General features: G+C 37.5%; 1 protein-coding gene and 1 non-coding gene across 3 annotated transcripts; both read left to right on the top strand.

Moving 5' to 3' along the window:
• On the top strand, positions 1-13033 carry uimc1 (ubiquitin interaction motif containing 1). Of its 2 annotated transcripts, none has more exons than XM_022676257.2 (18): positions 1-920; positions 1365-1440; positions 2065-2189; positions 2445-2738; positions 3143-3691; positions 4296-4362; positions 5460-5545; positions 6296-6727; positions 7803-8048; positions 9938-9996; positions 10217-10329; positions 10975-11030; positions 11140-11383; positions 11468-11534; positions 11619-11733; positions 12155-12197; positions 12567-12618; positions 12709-13033. In XM_022676257.2, exons 1-18 carry the CDS (start codon positions 810-812, stop codon positions 12917-12919), a joined length of 2946 nt encoding a protein of 981 aa, XP_022531978.2. In that variant the 5' UTR covers positions 1-809; the 3' UTR covers positions 12920-13033. The 2 variants fall into 2 exon arrangements, with proteins under 2 accessions (XP_022531978.2, XP_007244496.3); XM_007244434.4 differs by having other exon boundaries at positions 24-920; positions 5421-5545.
• LOC125782532 (small Cajal body-specific RNA 14) lies at positions 4492-4621 on the top strand. Its single transcript, XR_007425239.1, has one exon. It is a non-coding gene; the product is annotated as a small Cajal body-specific RNA 14 (non-coding RNA).
• Positions 13034-16060: the final 3027 nt, after the last annotated feature.

The following is a 16060-nucleotide window of genomic DNA, read 5'->3' on the forward strand; positions in this document are numbered from 1 at the left end:
TGAATGGGTGTCACAGGGTCTTTAAAATGATGTTAATGTCAGCTGCTGTTTATTTAGATCAGCAGTTCTCAAACTGGGGGCCACATACATATATATAATTATGTAGGTTATATATCGGCCGATGCCAATGCCAATATATCATTTATTGAGAGACTTGACACACCAATATCACTTAAAAACTCATATCCTTTACAAAAACTAGCTTAAATCAAATGTTAAATAGTGACCAGTGTCGGCCAGTTGTACTTAGTAGTTTGTCCAGCGTTGCTTGGTTCTTTTATAGCAAACAGTAAATGTGTCAGCAAGTATCATGTATCTCATATGTATTTTTCTGATTTAGCCAGGTGAGTATATCAACTTAAATGCGAGTATAAACACTGGCCTTATGTAAAACAAATTAGCGACTTTTATTTTGACATGTATTGGTTTGCTGCTCTGGTCAAGTGTTGCTAGCTGGAATCACTACGCTAAGGAAACGCTCGTTCGTGCACAGCTGAAAAATAAACAAACTAGCTAACTAGCAGAGCTAGTTAACATTACATTGGGATTTTCTCATAGTTGCATGACTTCTCATGTACTCTATTTATATTAGCTAGCTAAAATTTAGGACCTGAGTTTGGTGAGGAGTGTAAATAGCTGTATTTTGCCAGTTAGCTAATGTAGCTATAGGCATGTCAGTGTAGCTTTATGACGCCCAGCTCGGTTGGTGCTAGCCGGCCAGTGTTGATGTTTGACTAGCTAGCTTAGCTTAGCTAGCTAATCGGTTAGCTAACCTAACTAGTTGTGTTGTAGGTAACGTTACTTTTAGGATGCCCAGGAGGAAACGAACCACAGCTCAAAATGAAGGGCAGAGAAAGTGTCGCCGTGCTGACAATAAGGAGGAAGACACGTTGGTCATCTCGGACTCCGACAACGAGGAGGTACAAAGCTAACATTTAGTTAGGAAACAGTTTTATTTGGATGGTCTATTACAGATGGCTCTTAGATACTAAACTAACATTCAGCTGAGTGTCTCTATTAACGTTAAATGCAATTTATCTGTAAGTTGACAGTAAATAATAATTCTCTTTTGGATTTAACCCTACTCTTATCTCTAATTCTGAACAGTTTTAAGGTTGAGGTTTGGTTTCAAATTAAGGTTTAGGGTTAGGGTCTATAGAGAATCACTTATGTTCAATTAAGGGTTAACTTGCGTTTAAAACATTCATAGAATGTGAGTGGAGCATCTTTGAGGCATATAGGTTATAATCGACCATCAAAATATGGTGTTACCAATACTCCAATGCTTCAATGCTTAGTGGAGAGGGAGAGAGAGAGAGAGATTGTAAATCTGTTTTCTTAGTGCTGTCAACTTTCTCCACTAGGAAGAAGAAGCTGGCAGCAAAGTGACATCAAGGGAAGCCCGATGGCAAGATAGGGATACCAGAGCCCAAATGCAAGGTAAGTAAATCTGACACCGCTGCCCACTTCACCTCAAATTCCTCTTTGTTCATTTTTGTAACAGTGACAGATTCTATATCAGCACTACTGCTCCAGTGCTTTGTGAATACAGGCCTGGATCAAGATCTCAATAGCACTAAAGTCATAGACTTCGACAAAGCATACATCATAAGCCATTTATAAACTGGAGCCAGGTATCAGAAGAATACCTGTGTTTAGCTTCCAGACAAATACTGCATGCTGCCAAATGACACTCACCTCCTGTAGCTTAGCATTCACTCAAAGGTCATGCTTATTGGATGAGCTCTATTCAATTCAGTTCAATTATTTTTTATAAATAGCACCTTTAACAATTAAAGTTGTCACAAAGCAGCTTTACATAGAAAAACAGACAATTCTTAGCTTTGTGGTTTAGGACAAACTTTACACCCTTAACCTATCAGACTTGTGTTCTGCTGGTGCAAGTGGCTGCTGGATTTTATTTAGGATGATGATTACAGAAAATGTTTTAAAAGTGTGTAAATTTATTTGAGGAGTGTCTATAAACCATCTTTTTCCATCAAGTATAGAAATGTTCATGATTGTTTTTTGTTGTCGAACGATTTGTATTTTCTGTGGAATCAGACATGACTGAGGAAGAGATGTTGGACCTGGCTATGCGACTAAGTAAACAAGAGGCGAATAGTGCTGCCCAAAGACAGCAGCTGGAAGATGACGACATGCAGAAAGCCATCGCAGAAAGTCTTCATGTAAGGTTTAGCATCTAATTTAGACTGAATTTTACATATTAGAGTAATGTCTTTTTTTCCATCCGTACTGGTTTGTATTTGTGGAATATTTTTTTTAATGCAAAAAATTAGCTGAATTATATATTATGATATTTAAATAATTATTAACCAACAAATACCTCATGTTTATACAGCTTTCTATATTTATTGCCTTTATTCTGGTGTCTTTTATTTAGCTGCATTTCATTAATGCTGTTTTCCTACTCATTTTTACAGGTCAGCCAGAGGCAAGCCTGGGAAGAAAACTCTGAGACTGCCAGCTCTGTGGCAAAGCAAAGTCAGGACCCATCCACTGTGAAGGCACGCATGAGACGCAAGCTCTACTTCCCCAGCAAGAGGGAGGCGGAAAGGGCAATGGATGAGGATGATACTGCTGCGGCTGAGAGTGGGGAGGACAGTATGCAGGACAGTAAGTCACTGCTGCCAATGCCTGATCTGTCTCAGAAGACCTTGTCACAATCCCCACCACCAAGTCCATCTCTGCTGTCTGTGCCTTCGACATCTACACAAGTGAGTTAATTTTCAAGAGACTGACAACTTAGTTTACATCTTGGTTGACAATTTGCAAGAGACTGATCTTCTATAATAGAAAAAAAATCTTGGTTTACATAGGGTCTTTTCTACTTTGCAACCCTCCAATAATCTTTAACAAGTTTGTGACTCAGACTTCCTGCTACAGCTTTTTGAAAACATTGCCTTTTTTGTTATTGTTGTTTTTAAAAGATTAAATGTTGCCCTTATTACAGCTTTCTTAGAATTGCTGCAAATAAGCTTTTTTTCCCAGGGTAACCATCTCATTCCTGAGCTAAGAATCCAGCTCTCTTTACCAGATCTCTAAATGACAACTGTATCATACTGTTTTCACCATATTCTCTAAGTTAGATGCATGTAAACTCTGTCTTTTCCTTTTTCAGAAGCACCAGTCACCACAGTTGAAGAGCTCCAATGAACAGGTTCTTAGGGTTCCAAATGAACAGGACTCTCCAGAAGACGTGCTATCACAAGGCTCTGAGACCCAGTGTTCTGCTGCTTTTCTAAAGCAGTGCTTTGTAAGAGTGGAAAAGAACTTGACGAGTTCTGGTAGAACTTCGGACAATTCACCAACGACACAGAATATCTCTCTAAGCTTAACCTGTCCTGATAGATCTCAACTCACCCAAAAGCAGAGCCCGTCGCCTGTGAAAAGCCCTGTGTTTGCTAAGATGGACCCTAAAGAAAGTGCTGCATTGTCTGCAGACAAGGGTGCATTGTGTATCTCCAAAAAAATGTTCACAGACAAAGTATGCACACCGAAAAAAGAAGAAGAAGAGGAAGACGAAACGTGTAAAGACTCTTCAAGCCATAAAAAACAAGTTAATGACAGCAGGGAACACCAAAAACGCCTTTCTCTCTGTAGAAAAGCTCAGCCATCATCCTGTAGTTTAGTGCCTGACGAGGAAGAAGATGATATTGGTGCAAAACAGGTTTGTGTGGTTAATAAACGTGTACCCTTACTTAAGAGATGTTTGTTTACTTAGTTTTGCTTGGGGATGCACCAAATATTTGGCAACCAATTATTCATCCAAAGATGGCAAAAAAGGGAAAAAACTAAATTGTGCAAGTTGTTATACTGCAGTGTTTTCTTCAAAAGTTGTCATATTACAGTGTTTTCTCCACGTTGAGCTACGTTTATTTACAAAGTAACTTCTTTTCTCTGTGTAAATTTCACTCAGGTGTGACTTCACTCTATGATTAGAATGGCATAAAAAATATATATATATATATATATATATATATATATATATATATATATAGTTGTTATTTGTTAAACTGAGTTTGGCCCAAACTTTTCATTTTGTTTGGTTTCTGCCAATAATTCAGTACAATCCTTTTGGTGCATTCTTGTTTTTTTAAATGTGACTATTAGTTATGTACTTCTGCATTTATAACTGGGGTAACAGATTAGCTTGTTCTAGGTTAATAAAAGTTGTAAGTATATAAAAACTGTTGCTTTATGTGATATTTCTAACAACTTTCTTTCTATTGGCAGAGTTACCTGCCATCCTAATTGTTTTTTTGTAATGATAGGAAACTGTCCATCCAGAACAGCTGAAGGATGGCTCCAGTCGCAGAACCAGCTTCAGTGCTGAGCTTGGTAGGATTTTATTTTCTCTCTTTATACATTTATGTAATAATGTAAACTGATGTAAACTAACGTTCATATTCTGTAATTTTGTCTTTTTTTTTTTTCTTTTTTTTTAAACTAAAATGTATGTGTGGGTGTGTGGTGTTTCAACTGTGGCTGCAAAACTGAGCAGTGTACTGCAGTCCATGGCACCACACAGAGCGACACTGGTTCCTGCCGACAGGGCCTGCCAAGTTATTGGGCTCCCTGTGCGATGGTTCCATACAGACATAATTTTCATGTGTTCACGTCCGTTTTATATATGTAGAGGGTGTATTATGTGTTATACTGAGAAACATACAGCTCTGTAAAAAAAAAATAAGAGACCACTTAAAAATTGAGTTTCTGTGATTTTACAAAACAAAAAAAAACTCTGGAATATAATTAAGAGGAAGATAGATGATCACAAGCCATCAAACCAAGCTAAACTGCTTGAATCTTTGCACCAGGTGCAAAAAGTGTGTAAGACTGGTGGAGGAGAACATGCTAAGATGCATGAAAACTGTGATTTAAAAAGGGGTTATTCCACCAAATGGATTTCAGAACTTCTAAACTATATGAATATAAACTTGTTTTCTTTTGCATTATTTGAGGTCTGAAAGCTCTGCATATTTTTAGTTATTTCAGCCATTTTTCATTTTCTGCAATAAATGTTCTAAATGACGGTATTTTTATTTGGACTTGTGGAGAAATGTTGTCCGTAGTTTATATAATAAAACAACAGTGTTCATTTTACTCAAACCTGTACCTATAAATAGTAAAATCACAATAACTGATTCAGAAACTGAAGTGTTTTTTTATTATTATTTTAACAGAGCTGTATGTAATATGATTATTGTCATTGCATAAAAACCTGTGGCCTGTCTGTTTTTTTTGTTTTGTTTGTTTTTTATCTGTTTTATTTATTACAATTATTAATTAATGAAATTTTGATTCATTGCCATGTTGGTCATGGGGCAGTGTGAATTCCCAGCACTTAAGCAAGCAGCAACAGAGCTCTTTTGTTTTGTTTGTTTTGGATATTGCAGAGAAAGTGCCAAACTCTGAGGATATGCCTTTGCATGCAGACAGCAAATCCTTGGAGGAGTTTACCAGTCACATGGTCCTACATTTGTCAGATGATGATGACGAGGAAGACGAAGAGGAAGAGAAGGTATTGTTTTAATTGTATATAGTTTTCTAGTGTCTGTCTCTGATAGAATGCCCGGTGAAGACATATAAAATGATTTACAGGGGGTGGTATAACAGCTGTAATCAACTGGGCTTTGCAAAGTTTGCAAAAACAGTGATTTCAGCCTGTAATTTGCTCAGAGGATGATTGTATGAGAAAAATGAAGTGATGGTCAGTCTGGATGGAAATAAAATCACAGAGGAGCCTTGTGTGAAAGAGATATTAAGCCCAGGACCCCATGTAAATGTATTCCTAGCCAAATAAAATGTTTGATTAAAATCCACCTAAACGCCCATATGTATGCTCTTAAAGAATTTTGGAACACCAAAAAAAACAAAAAAAAACACACTTTATATAGAGAACAGCAAAAACTCTGAAGTGCCTCTGAAGCTTCAGGAAAGCAGATAGATGTACTGGGTGATTGTGAGGATGACTGAAAACACATTAGCTTTTTTTAGTCTGGTTAAAGCAGACTCTCTCTCTCCTAATACTACATTGGCCCTCCTATGTAATGGGTTTAACCATGTCTTTCTGTATAAGAGTGTCTGCTAAATCCTGTAAATGAAACAAATTGACTGGTAATTCCAACATCGGCAGAAGAAACAAAGAAACTCTTAAAGTGGGTGTGGTGGGCCACGATAAAAATAAATGTTTTTAACGTATTACATGAACTGGTAACCCTTTTATGGATCCCTTTATAGGCCTGACTGTTTCACTACTACTATTTTCCAGATTGCTGTTCCAAGTCCTGTCTTCCACCAGGAGTGTGTTCCACATGCAGGCAGCTCTAAGCTTTCTCCAACCCAACACTGCATCTCCCCACCTACTGCCTCAACTTCCCCACTCTGTTCCCGTGCACAAGACTCTGATCTGCAGAATATTTGCATCCGAAAGAAATGTACTTCAAAAACTGCCTATCCAGCTGAGTCTATTCAGCAAGAGCGTGGAGACCAGAAGAAATCTGCCTGTGATTCTAGATCAACACATGTGATGGACGAGAAAAGTGGCGGTTTTGTGTCTTATTACTGGGGTGTTCCTTTTTGCCCAAGAGGGCAAAACCCAGATGATTACACCAGAGTCATTCTCAGTCAGTTGGAGGTGTATGAGAAGAGCCTGAAAGAAGCCCAGCACCAGCTCTTGCACAAAGCTGAGTGGGGACTACCAGTAAGTCATGTTTATTAATAGTTAACTCTTATTAGGTTTTAAATGTGTAAATATATAGGGTGTGACCTGGCAACTGTATTTTATTTTATTTGGTAAAGAGCAAAACCAGGAAAATTACTGGAAAATATAGCAAAAACTTTGGTAGGTGGTTGTGCTTTCTATTAATAGTGAATGCCTTTACATAAAATGACGTCTGCTTTCAAGTACATTGGACATTTTTATGCAGGAAACACATAAAAATGTTCAGGCATTTAGACCATGGTTGGGAATTGATAAGCAAAAGCAACAATAGCTCAGAGCATAGCTGATGTTATTCTGTTTAGGTAGTGTTCTGTAAAATGACCCACCAAAGGAACAGCAGCCATTCCTGTAGAACATTGAAAGAGCAACAAAAAAAAGCTAAAAGGCCACTGGTGTTGCTTTTTAATATGTCTGGCCCCTTTTTAAGTGGGTACTTTATTGAATGTAATTATAATTTTATGGGAGGCTGTATGTTATAGCATCGTAATTAGGAATGCAACTAATGATTATTTTGGTAATCGACTAATCTGATAATTATTTTAATTAGTCAACTATTATTACGTTATTAAACAGCTTAACATGAGATTTAAAAGACATTTAAATGTCCTGATGTTGTTTAAACATTGAGAGTAATGATATTTAGTGAGTTATTTTGTAATCTACTCTTTTTGGGCACTTTGGAGACACAGACCAAGTTGAGTGTAAACTGTGTGAGTGAGCCCATTACCCACGTTAGCCCATGTTACAAATGAATGATTAGTCGACAATAAAATTTGTAGTCGACGAGTTTAAATAATCAACTTTGTCGATTATATCAACTAATCATTGCAGCCCTAATCACAATATATCACAGATACAGATTTCCTCCTGATTTTAGTCCATATTTATTGCTTAATCTGTTTTTACACAAGCAAACAGTCTCTGCAGTAAAATTATTAAAGCTCTGCAGCACAATACCACAATTAACTGTTCATTGTTTTTGACTGCTTTAATGGTGGTTACACACACAACGCTTAAATTCTCAAAGCCTTGTTGGTTGTTTTTTTTGTTCCAGCTGTTCCCTTGCCGAGCAGAGAGGCCGTTTATCAGGAGAATGAAGCGCCACCGAGCACCCCAGCTTCTGGAAGAGGAGGAAGAGGAGCCAGAAAAAGAGGAGAATGAGCAAAATAAAGCAGATGAAGAAGATGAGGATGGAGAGGAGAGAGCAGATTTCTGTGCAGCTTCAGGAGAAGCAGCAGAGAATAAACAGAATGAAACCTATGTTGTGGTGTCCTCTCCTGAGACACAGATCGAGATTGTGGTATTTTTTTTGCATTTATAATCCTTAGGTTAATGCTGTACAGTGTGCATATTCCTTTTCTACATTCCTTTAAAAGCATCACTCTGGGATTTTAGAGGTATGCTTTACTGATTTACTTTGATACTTTGATCTGATTTGATATGGGCTGTCAAGTCTCGGAGGAGACTTGACAGGATAGGACTCCGCCAAGGTTGCCCTTAGTCACCGATTCTGTTCATAAACTTTATGGACAGAATTTCTAGGCACAGACGAGGTGTTGAGGGGATCCGTTTTGGTGGCCTTAGGATAGCGTCTCTGATTTTTGCGGATGATGTGGTCCTATTGGCTTCATCAGCTCGTGATCTTCAACTCTCACTGGAGCAGTTCGCAGCCGAGTGTGAAGTGGCCGGGATGACAATCAGTGCCTCCAAATCCGAGGCCATGGTCCTGAGCCGGAAAAGGGTGGAATGCCTTCTCCAGGTTGGAGTGGTGAGGGGACGATGGAGAAGGAGATCAATAGACGGATCGGTGCTGCGTCAGCAGTGATGCGGGCGCTGTACAGATCCGTCGTGGTGAAGAGAGAGCTGAGCCAGAAAGCAAAGCTCTCGGTTTACCAGTCGATCTACGTTCCTACGCTCATCTATGGTCATGAGATTTGGGTCATGACCGAAAGAACGAGATCACGGATACAAGCGGCCGAAATGATTTTCCTCCGCAGGGTGTCTGGGCTCTCCCTTAGAGATAGGGTGAGAAGCTCGGTCATCCGGGAGGGACTCCGAGTAGAGCCGCTGCTTCTCCACATCGAGAGGAGCCAGTTGAGGTGGCTTGGGCATCTGACTAGAATGCCTCCTTTACGCCTCCCTGGTGAGGTGTTCTGGGCACGTCCCACTGGGAAGAGGCCCAGGGGAAGATCCAGGACACGCTGGAAGGACTTTGTCTCTCGTCTGGCCTGGGAACGCCTCGGGAGTCCCCCGGATGAGCTGGCCCAAGTGGCTGGGGAGAGGGAAGTCTGGGTTTCCCTGCTTAGGTTGCTGCCCCCGCAACCCGACCCCGGATAAGCGAAAGAAAATGGATGGATGGCTTTACTGATTTCTGATATGAAAGATCCACTCTGATATGAATGTAACCACTAGATGGCACTTTAAAACATGTTTTGTTGAAATGTAATGGTAAACATGTGAGGCTGTGTAGTAAGTGCAGGTCAAAGTGGCTCAATTTTACTGTTTATTGTTTACAGTCTCTTTTAAACTTGGCCTTTATGCCCATATGATATTAGTCACTCCTTAACTGACCCACATGTAAAAATACAACAATTTACCAAGCACTGATCAACAGAATCCAGAAAATACAGCTATTGTCTATAGTTTTATAAGAATAATAGACTATTTTCTCGCGAAATTGTCATGGTCGGACAAATACAGAGAAAGGAACCTCTGTTTATTCCATTAACCTGCTGAAACAAACAGTGCTACCAGAGAGAGACTTTAAGTCAGTGCTAAGCAAAGGTCATAGAGACTGTGCTTTTATTTTATGTGTTTTATCTTAACTTCATTGTGAATCAGGTGGAGTAAACTTTATTTGTATAGCACTTTTTTACAAGTATCAGAGCAGCTTCACAGAAAGCCAGTAATAAAACAAAATGTTAACAACTTATAAAGCATTAAATCCCCAGTGAGCGAAAACGATGGCAGTAGATGGAGTAAGAAACCTTGAGAGAAATCAAGACTCTCAAAAAGAGGAGAGTACTGATCTATTTATTGTAGTGATGGTAGGAGCAGATTTCCAGTGTAGTCTGTAATGCAGTCCAGGCAACTTGCCTGAGGCAGGTATCAGTAGCTGGAGGGGAGACGGCAAGTAGCAAGAGGGCCCCGTAGTATCCTTATTTTAAGTACCCTTGTTTTTCTCCACAGGAAAATTCTCCATTGCCCTTTAGGCAACACGAGGATTCGGATGCTGCCAAACTTCCCAGGTAAAAAGTACAGATAACTGTGAAAATCTATAGACTAAAAAACTCAGATAATTGTGTAAAAATATAGAAGATAGAAGTAAAAAGTCGCCTGAAAAATAATTACTCCAATAGTATTTGTACTTTGTTGCTTGACATCTGTATATGTATATGTATAGTAGTATGTTTCTTGTTTTTTACTTTGAAACTGAAATATTTATAGGAAAGTCTACATTTGTCTCAGTTGTAGGAAGTCTAGTTCACATGACCCTTCTGAAGACACTCAGATCGAACAGCCTGATGAGCACAATAAGACTCAAGATGAAAATTATGATGTGGAGAGCACCATGTGTCCAGGTACTAAATGACTTATTTTAGAGTGCTATAACTGTTATATAGGGTTAGAGCTGTCACAATAATCACATTATTGACTTATTGTACAATATATCAGCACAACCTCAATAATTTAACTTATCGAGAAAGGCTCATAAATGTGATTGAGCAGGTATTTCAGCAATAAAAGACATAGGTCTAGCACAATAATTACAATTTTGACTTATTTTACAATATACAGACTTGTGCACAGAATTATTTTAAATGTTTGTCTTAGCGAGAAATGGCGCATTAACGAAAATGGCTAGAATGTCCACTTTGTTTTAAAATAGCAGTTTAATTTTATTTATTTATTAGGATTAAATGTTAATTATTCTTAGTTATGATGTAATTGTATTGATATGTAATTAAATTATTATTATTGTTGTGACCTATCTTAAAATGATAATTACATTGTTTATCGCAACTATTTCTGGGACAATATATTGTCCACACAAAAATAGTTATTGTTGACAGAGCTATGTTAAGTCTAAGCATTGATTCTACTGTTTATTTTTTTGGTATTCTGTTTTAGCTCTGTAGATATATATACATATATATATATATTTATTATTATTATTATTATTTTTTTTTTTTTGTTGTTGTTCTCATCCATTTTTTTGAACATAGAAACCCAGATGTCTGAAGACAATACACCAGAACTGATGGTGACTAGCCCTGTTCAGGTACATTGTCAGAAAATGTTTAGTTTAAAATTGCAGAAGACCTTTTTTTTTTTTAGAGTGTCCGTGTTTGTCTTTTAACATTCTGAAACATTGTATTAATCCTTTTCAGCCACAGTTACAAGAGGAGACTGAGGTGATGGAGGTAGATGAAGAAGCTGCTGAAGATGAGAGAATGGAACAGGAGCAGGCAGAGGAGGAGCAGCAGCAGCAGAGGGAGCCAGTTCCTCCTCAGAATCAGAGGGTGGAATGCCCCATGTGCACTCGCTTCTTTCCAATCAGCAAGATTGAGGTGCATGCTGCTTACTGTGATGGCACCACAGAGGAAGCAGAACAAGAGGAAGAGCCCTCACAAGGTCAGAAATCATAAGTGCTATATATTTTTATTTTACTGTAAAACTCTGCCCCACTTTTTGCTCACTGGTATTTTTTGTGTTTAGTGCCCACTCTGCGCAGCAGGAACAGACAACCTGAGATGGGAGTCACCTCACCTAAATCTACAGAGAAGTAAGTAGGTATCATAATTTTCCTTTGGGGAAAGAAATGTATGATAAATAATACTAAGGAGGTTATTATTGCTCTATTCTACAGCAAATCTGAGCAGCGACACAAATGTTACTTGTGTCAGAGGTTTTTCACATCTGAGGAAATGTACAGCCGTCATGTGGACAAGTGCCTTAAGCAGAAACAATCCAAAAGCAATCAGGTAACCTTTGAACTGTGGATGAACTGGGCAGTACAAATGAACAAAAATTTCTATCTCAAAATGCTTCAGGAAAATAGCCAAATACTGTACAATATAATGAAAAACCTTGTATAGTATAATGTTAAAACATCAAAAATATTGCATGCTGTATATTTAAATATTAACTTAATATTAATATTTAATATTATCTGGCTGTGACAATATGCTTTATTAATTCATCCACAGACACTAACCTACATAGCATGTGCAGTATTAGATTTCAAACTGTATGTCTTGTATAAAACATTTTTTTTATATTTAAGATATTTTGCACAGATCTCTTCTAAAGACATTTCTTGAGTATTTATGTTTATACCTTTATACATTTTCCTTGAAAGATGCTATCTTATAATCCTTCTTTTTGTCGTTTATGACCTTTAAGGGAAATGGCTTGCTCTCTGCATTACATAAGGCAGAATGTGTAGGTATGTATCCTTCTCATCATTGATCTTTAATGATTGTTTGTAAAATTTGTGTCATTTTTTGACCGCCATAGATGTTATCTCTAAAATTAAATATCTCAACACACATACTCTGATTTATTTCAGTTTGTCTTGTTTAGTGAAAAACAAGAAAAAAATTATCCTCATATTTGCAGCTTGAAAAATCTGACAAATCTTTACCTTGTTTATTAAGAGCATTTTTAAACCCTTAATATTGTCTGTATTTAATATCACAGTACGCCTTACTGAATATCAGAGCATACAAGAGATTTTTATTGATATGCTGTTTTGAAAAAAAAAAACCTGGCATCAATTTTATTCCATGTAATACAATACTTTGATTCTTTTCAGATGATGACGATAGTGAAGCTGGACCCTCTGACACTATGATCAAAAATCATGGGTAGGTTTAAGCAATTGGTGTCTACCATTGTTTTCTTCACACAGCTTGACTTTGACACTAATGCCATCATTTCTTTGGACTCTTCTCCAGAGTCCCTGCAGAGTCATCAGAGGTTGCTGAATCTGGTGGAGACGAAGATGGTTCCACATCTGCTTTTTACGTCAGCTCATCCCCTATCAAATCCTTCACTCCCATATCCGAAGCTACAGATTGCCTCATAGACTTTCAAAACCAATACTCAGACAGAACGAGCAGAAGACTGGGGAGGAAGAGGAAACTTAAGCTGTTTAAGATGGCATAAAAAAGATGCTTTATAACTGTGGTGTTTTGTGTTTTTCCTTTAAAACAGCAAGAGTTTTTTGTATTCTGTTTTATAATGACTGTAAAAATGCTAATAAATTCTTTCTGTAATGTATACAGTGCTTTATGTCGTCTTGGCTCTGGGTAGAACTTTTGAGTATACAGTTATGACCGAAAATGTTGGCACTTTTCTGGACAATTTAGTATTTCTCACAGAAAATTATTGCTATTTCAGATTTTGTTATACTCATGCTTATTTCATTTGTGTGTATTGGGCCATAAAGCTCTATCTTAGTGTCATCTGTCTGCAAGATATTTTCCCAGAAGGAGTTTGGCTTACTCTGTGTATATTCTGGCAAAGTTCAGTCTAGATTTGTTAGGTCTCTGTGTCAGCAGTGGGGTCCTCTTGAGTCTCCTACCTTTTTTTTATTTCACTCAAATGTCGATGGATAGTTTGCGCTGACACTGATGCACCCTGAGCCTGCAAGACAGCTTGACTTGGCTTGTTTATTTACCATTCAGACTATACTGCATTGCAACCTTTCATCTAATACAGGGAGATCAGCTACAGTGTCGTGGGACATCAAGATCACTGGAGTTGGATTTGTAACCTTTTGATTGTTGATATTTGTCCACAATTTTGTTTCTCAATTCCGCAGACAGTTCTCTTTATGTTCTCCATGCTTAGTGTTGCACACACATACACTCAGTGCAAAGATTCAACTTCTTTTATTTTTATCGGGTTTCAGGTATGATTTTTATATTGCCCACAGCTACTTGTTATTTGCCATATGCTTGAAACATATTTATCCACAATTTTGAAAAGATTTTTTCCATCAGAATTTTTTGTACATACAAAGACAGTGACATTTTCTGGAAAAAATCCAGGTGTGCCAACACTTTTGGTCATGACTATATTCTGTCAGGCAAAAGTAGCAGAAGACAATTTGCTAAGACTGACAATGATTTCTAGAATGTTTTAATAAATACAAAATGCTCTGGTATAACAACTGAGAAAATGTCATATGTTTTTACTTACTTGGCTGATTTATTTTAGTGATGCTGATTTTCATTGTGCACATTGAAAACTTTACCTTTAACCTGAATATTTCAATATTCTAATTCCCATTCACAGAGAACTGACTCCCTCTAGTGGTGTGCAGTCATTTTCTGATATAACAGAGGAACAGGAAGTGGCCAGACTCTCCATAAACCCTGTCAAACCGTGCCAATACATGTGGATATTTAAAGGTAACATCTTACAATGTGCTCCTGGCAGAAGTGTAGGTATAGTATTTGGACAAGCCTAAACCACTTTGTCAGGGTCAAGTGAAAGGTGATAGAGCTTTTTATGTATTTGTATTAAGTTGTTTATTTTGTATTAATTACTTTCATAGCTGTGGTGTTTTTTTCCTTCAAAAACTACAGTATGTTTTTTTTGTAATCTGTTTTATAAAGACTGTAATAATGCTAATGAATGCATTCTGCAATGTTTTGTAATTTCCTCACTGTTTGCACACCCTATTATAGGCGCACTATCAATAAACATCTATTTTCTGGTCTATTTTCATACATAAGGTATACTGGATTATAAGGCACATTGTGCAACACTTGAAAGGAACAGGGGTGTCGCCATGTTTTTCTTCTAATTCAGCAGGTCTCGCCACTGGGTGGTGGTGGGGAGCTAACTAAATTAAGCTAAGCTAAGTAAACAAAACTGATCTTAAAAAAAAAAACATAACTGGATGTTAATCTACACAGGGTTCTCTCCTGAAAACTGTTTATTTGGGTGAGTAAAGCGCTTTCAATTTATTTATAGTAAGCTTAGATTTCCGGTTTCCACTAAGGCTGAGTTCAGCAGCATTAGCGGCTAACCGCTAATGCTGTGGTTAGCATTAGTAAATGCCGCCCAACAGAGCTACACCGAGGAACCCTGAGTTTTCAGGGCGATAAGTTTGTCCCACTTGGCTAGTTTTAAAATGGTAAATACACGGGATACAGTCCAATACATTTAACTCATTAAAGAGTAAGCGCTTAGCGCAGTTAGCAGCTAATGCTAATATTGCTCCAGCCTCAGTGCTGGAGATACTTGACTGAAACTCCTGTATAACGCTGTACTTCAGCGGAGTGGCTTTACTGCTTCTTACAACCTGACTAGTAAAATTCATACATAAGGCACTCTGGACTAAAAGGTGCACTGACAATTTTTGGTCAATTAAAAATTTATTTTAATTGCACCTTATAGTCTGAAAAATATGCTATACAGTGCTTCATTTCACCTTGGCTCTGTAAAAAGCACATATCGCTGTGTAGCAAAACTCTGGTAAAATCATGCAGGCCTTTTTCAGTAATACATGTGTTGAATAAATACATAAATATAAACACCCAACAATCAGATATAACATTAACAGCACCTCCTCATTTCGACCAGAGCCATCTATGGCTCTGATTTCGACATGCTCCACTCAACATATTAGAGTACATGGGGTCCACAGGCCTAGACTAGAGAACCACTATTATTGGATGGACTAGACACTCAAATTAACAACGAAAAGATATTATGTAACATAAATTATATAATGACTACTATCCATCCAGATACAATTTTTTTTTGCTACTGTTGGTTTACTGAAAGCCTTCACATTAATACTAAGAATTTAAGCAAAGCTACAAGAGTGAATTTGTATTTAAAAACAGATGTACAGAATTTTTATGTATTCCTTATTATTTATTTAACATGAATAACTTTTTTAATGCCTCTCTTCCAAACTGAAAGTTAGTTTTTTTGTTTATTTCTCAAAATCTGATACATTTTATTTGATGAGAGATCTGTTTTAGGAGTGGAACTAAAGCCGCCCTTTGTGGAATCAGAGCGTTTATATAGTGGAGAGTACCCACTTAAGAACGTGTCACAGTGTGTGACGTTTGTCACACAGTAGATGGCGCTCCAGAGTAAGTTTAAAACGAGTAGGTTCATATGGAGCATTTGAGCAAAATCGGTATAGTTTATTTTTAGCTAAAACAATGTACGAATTTTCTCAACATAGAACAGTTCCAAAAAGGTCAGTACCGAAGACATACTTTTAATGCTTTTAAACTCCAGATATAAGCCTTTAAAACCTGCCCTGGCTGTTACTTCAGC

The sequence above is a fragment of the Astyanax mexicanus genome, chromosome 17, assembly GCF_023375975.1.
Source record: "Astyanax mexicanus isolate ESR-SI-001 chromosome 17, AstMex3_surface, whole genome shotgun sequence".
NCBI classification, from domain to species: domain Eukaryota; kingdom Metazoa; phylum Chordata; class Actinopteri; order Characiformes; family Acestrorhamphidae; genus Astyanax; species Astyanax mexicanus.

Bases quoted from the DNA above. Each gene is read 5' to 3' on its own strand.
- uimc1 (XM_007244434.4), top strand. From the start codon at position 810: ATGCCCAGGAGGAAACGAACCACAGCTCAAAATGAAGGGCAGAGAAAG. The intron at 11,031-11,139 runs GTACATTGTCAG...AATCCTTTTCAG, and splicing joins TGGTGACTAGCCCTGTTCAG to CCACAGTTACAAGAGGAGAC. The intron at 12,198-12,566 runs GTATGTATCCTT...GATTCTTTTCAG, and splicing joins ACATAAGGCAGAATGTGTAG to ATGATGACGATAGTGAAGCT.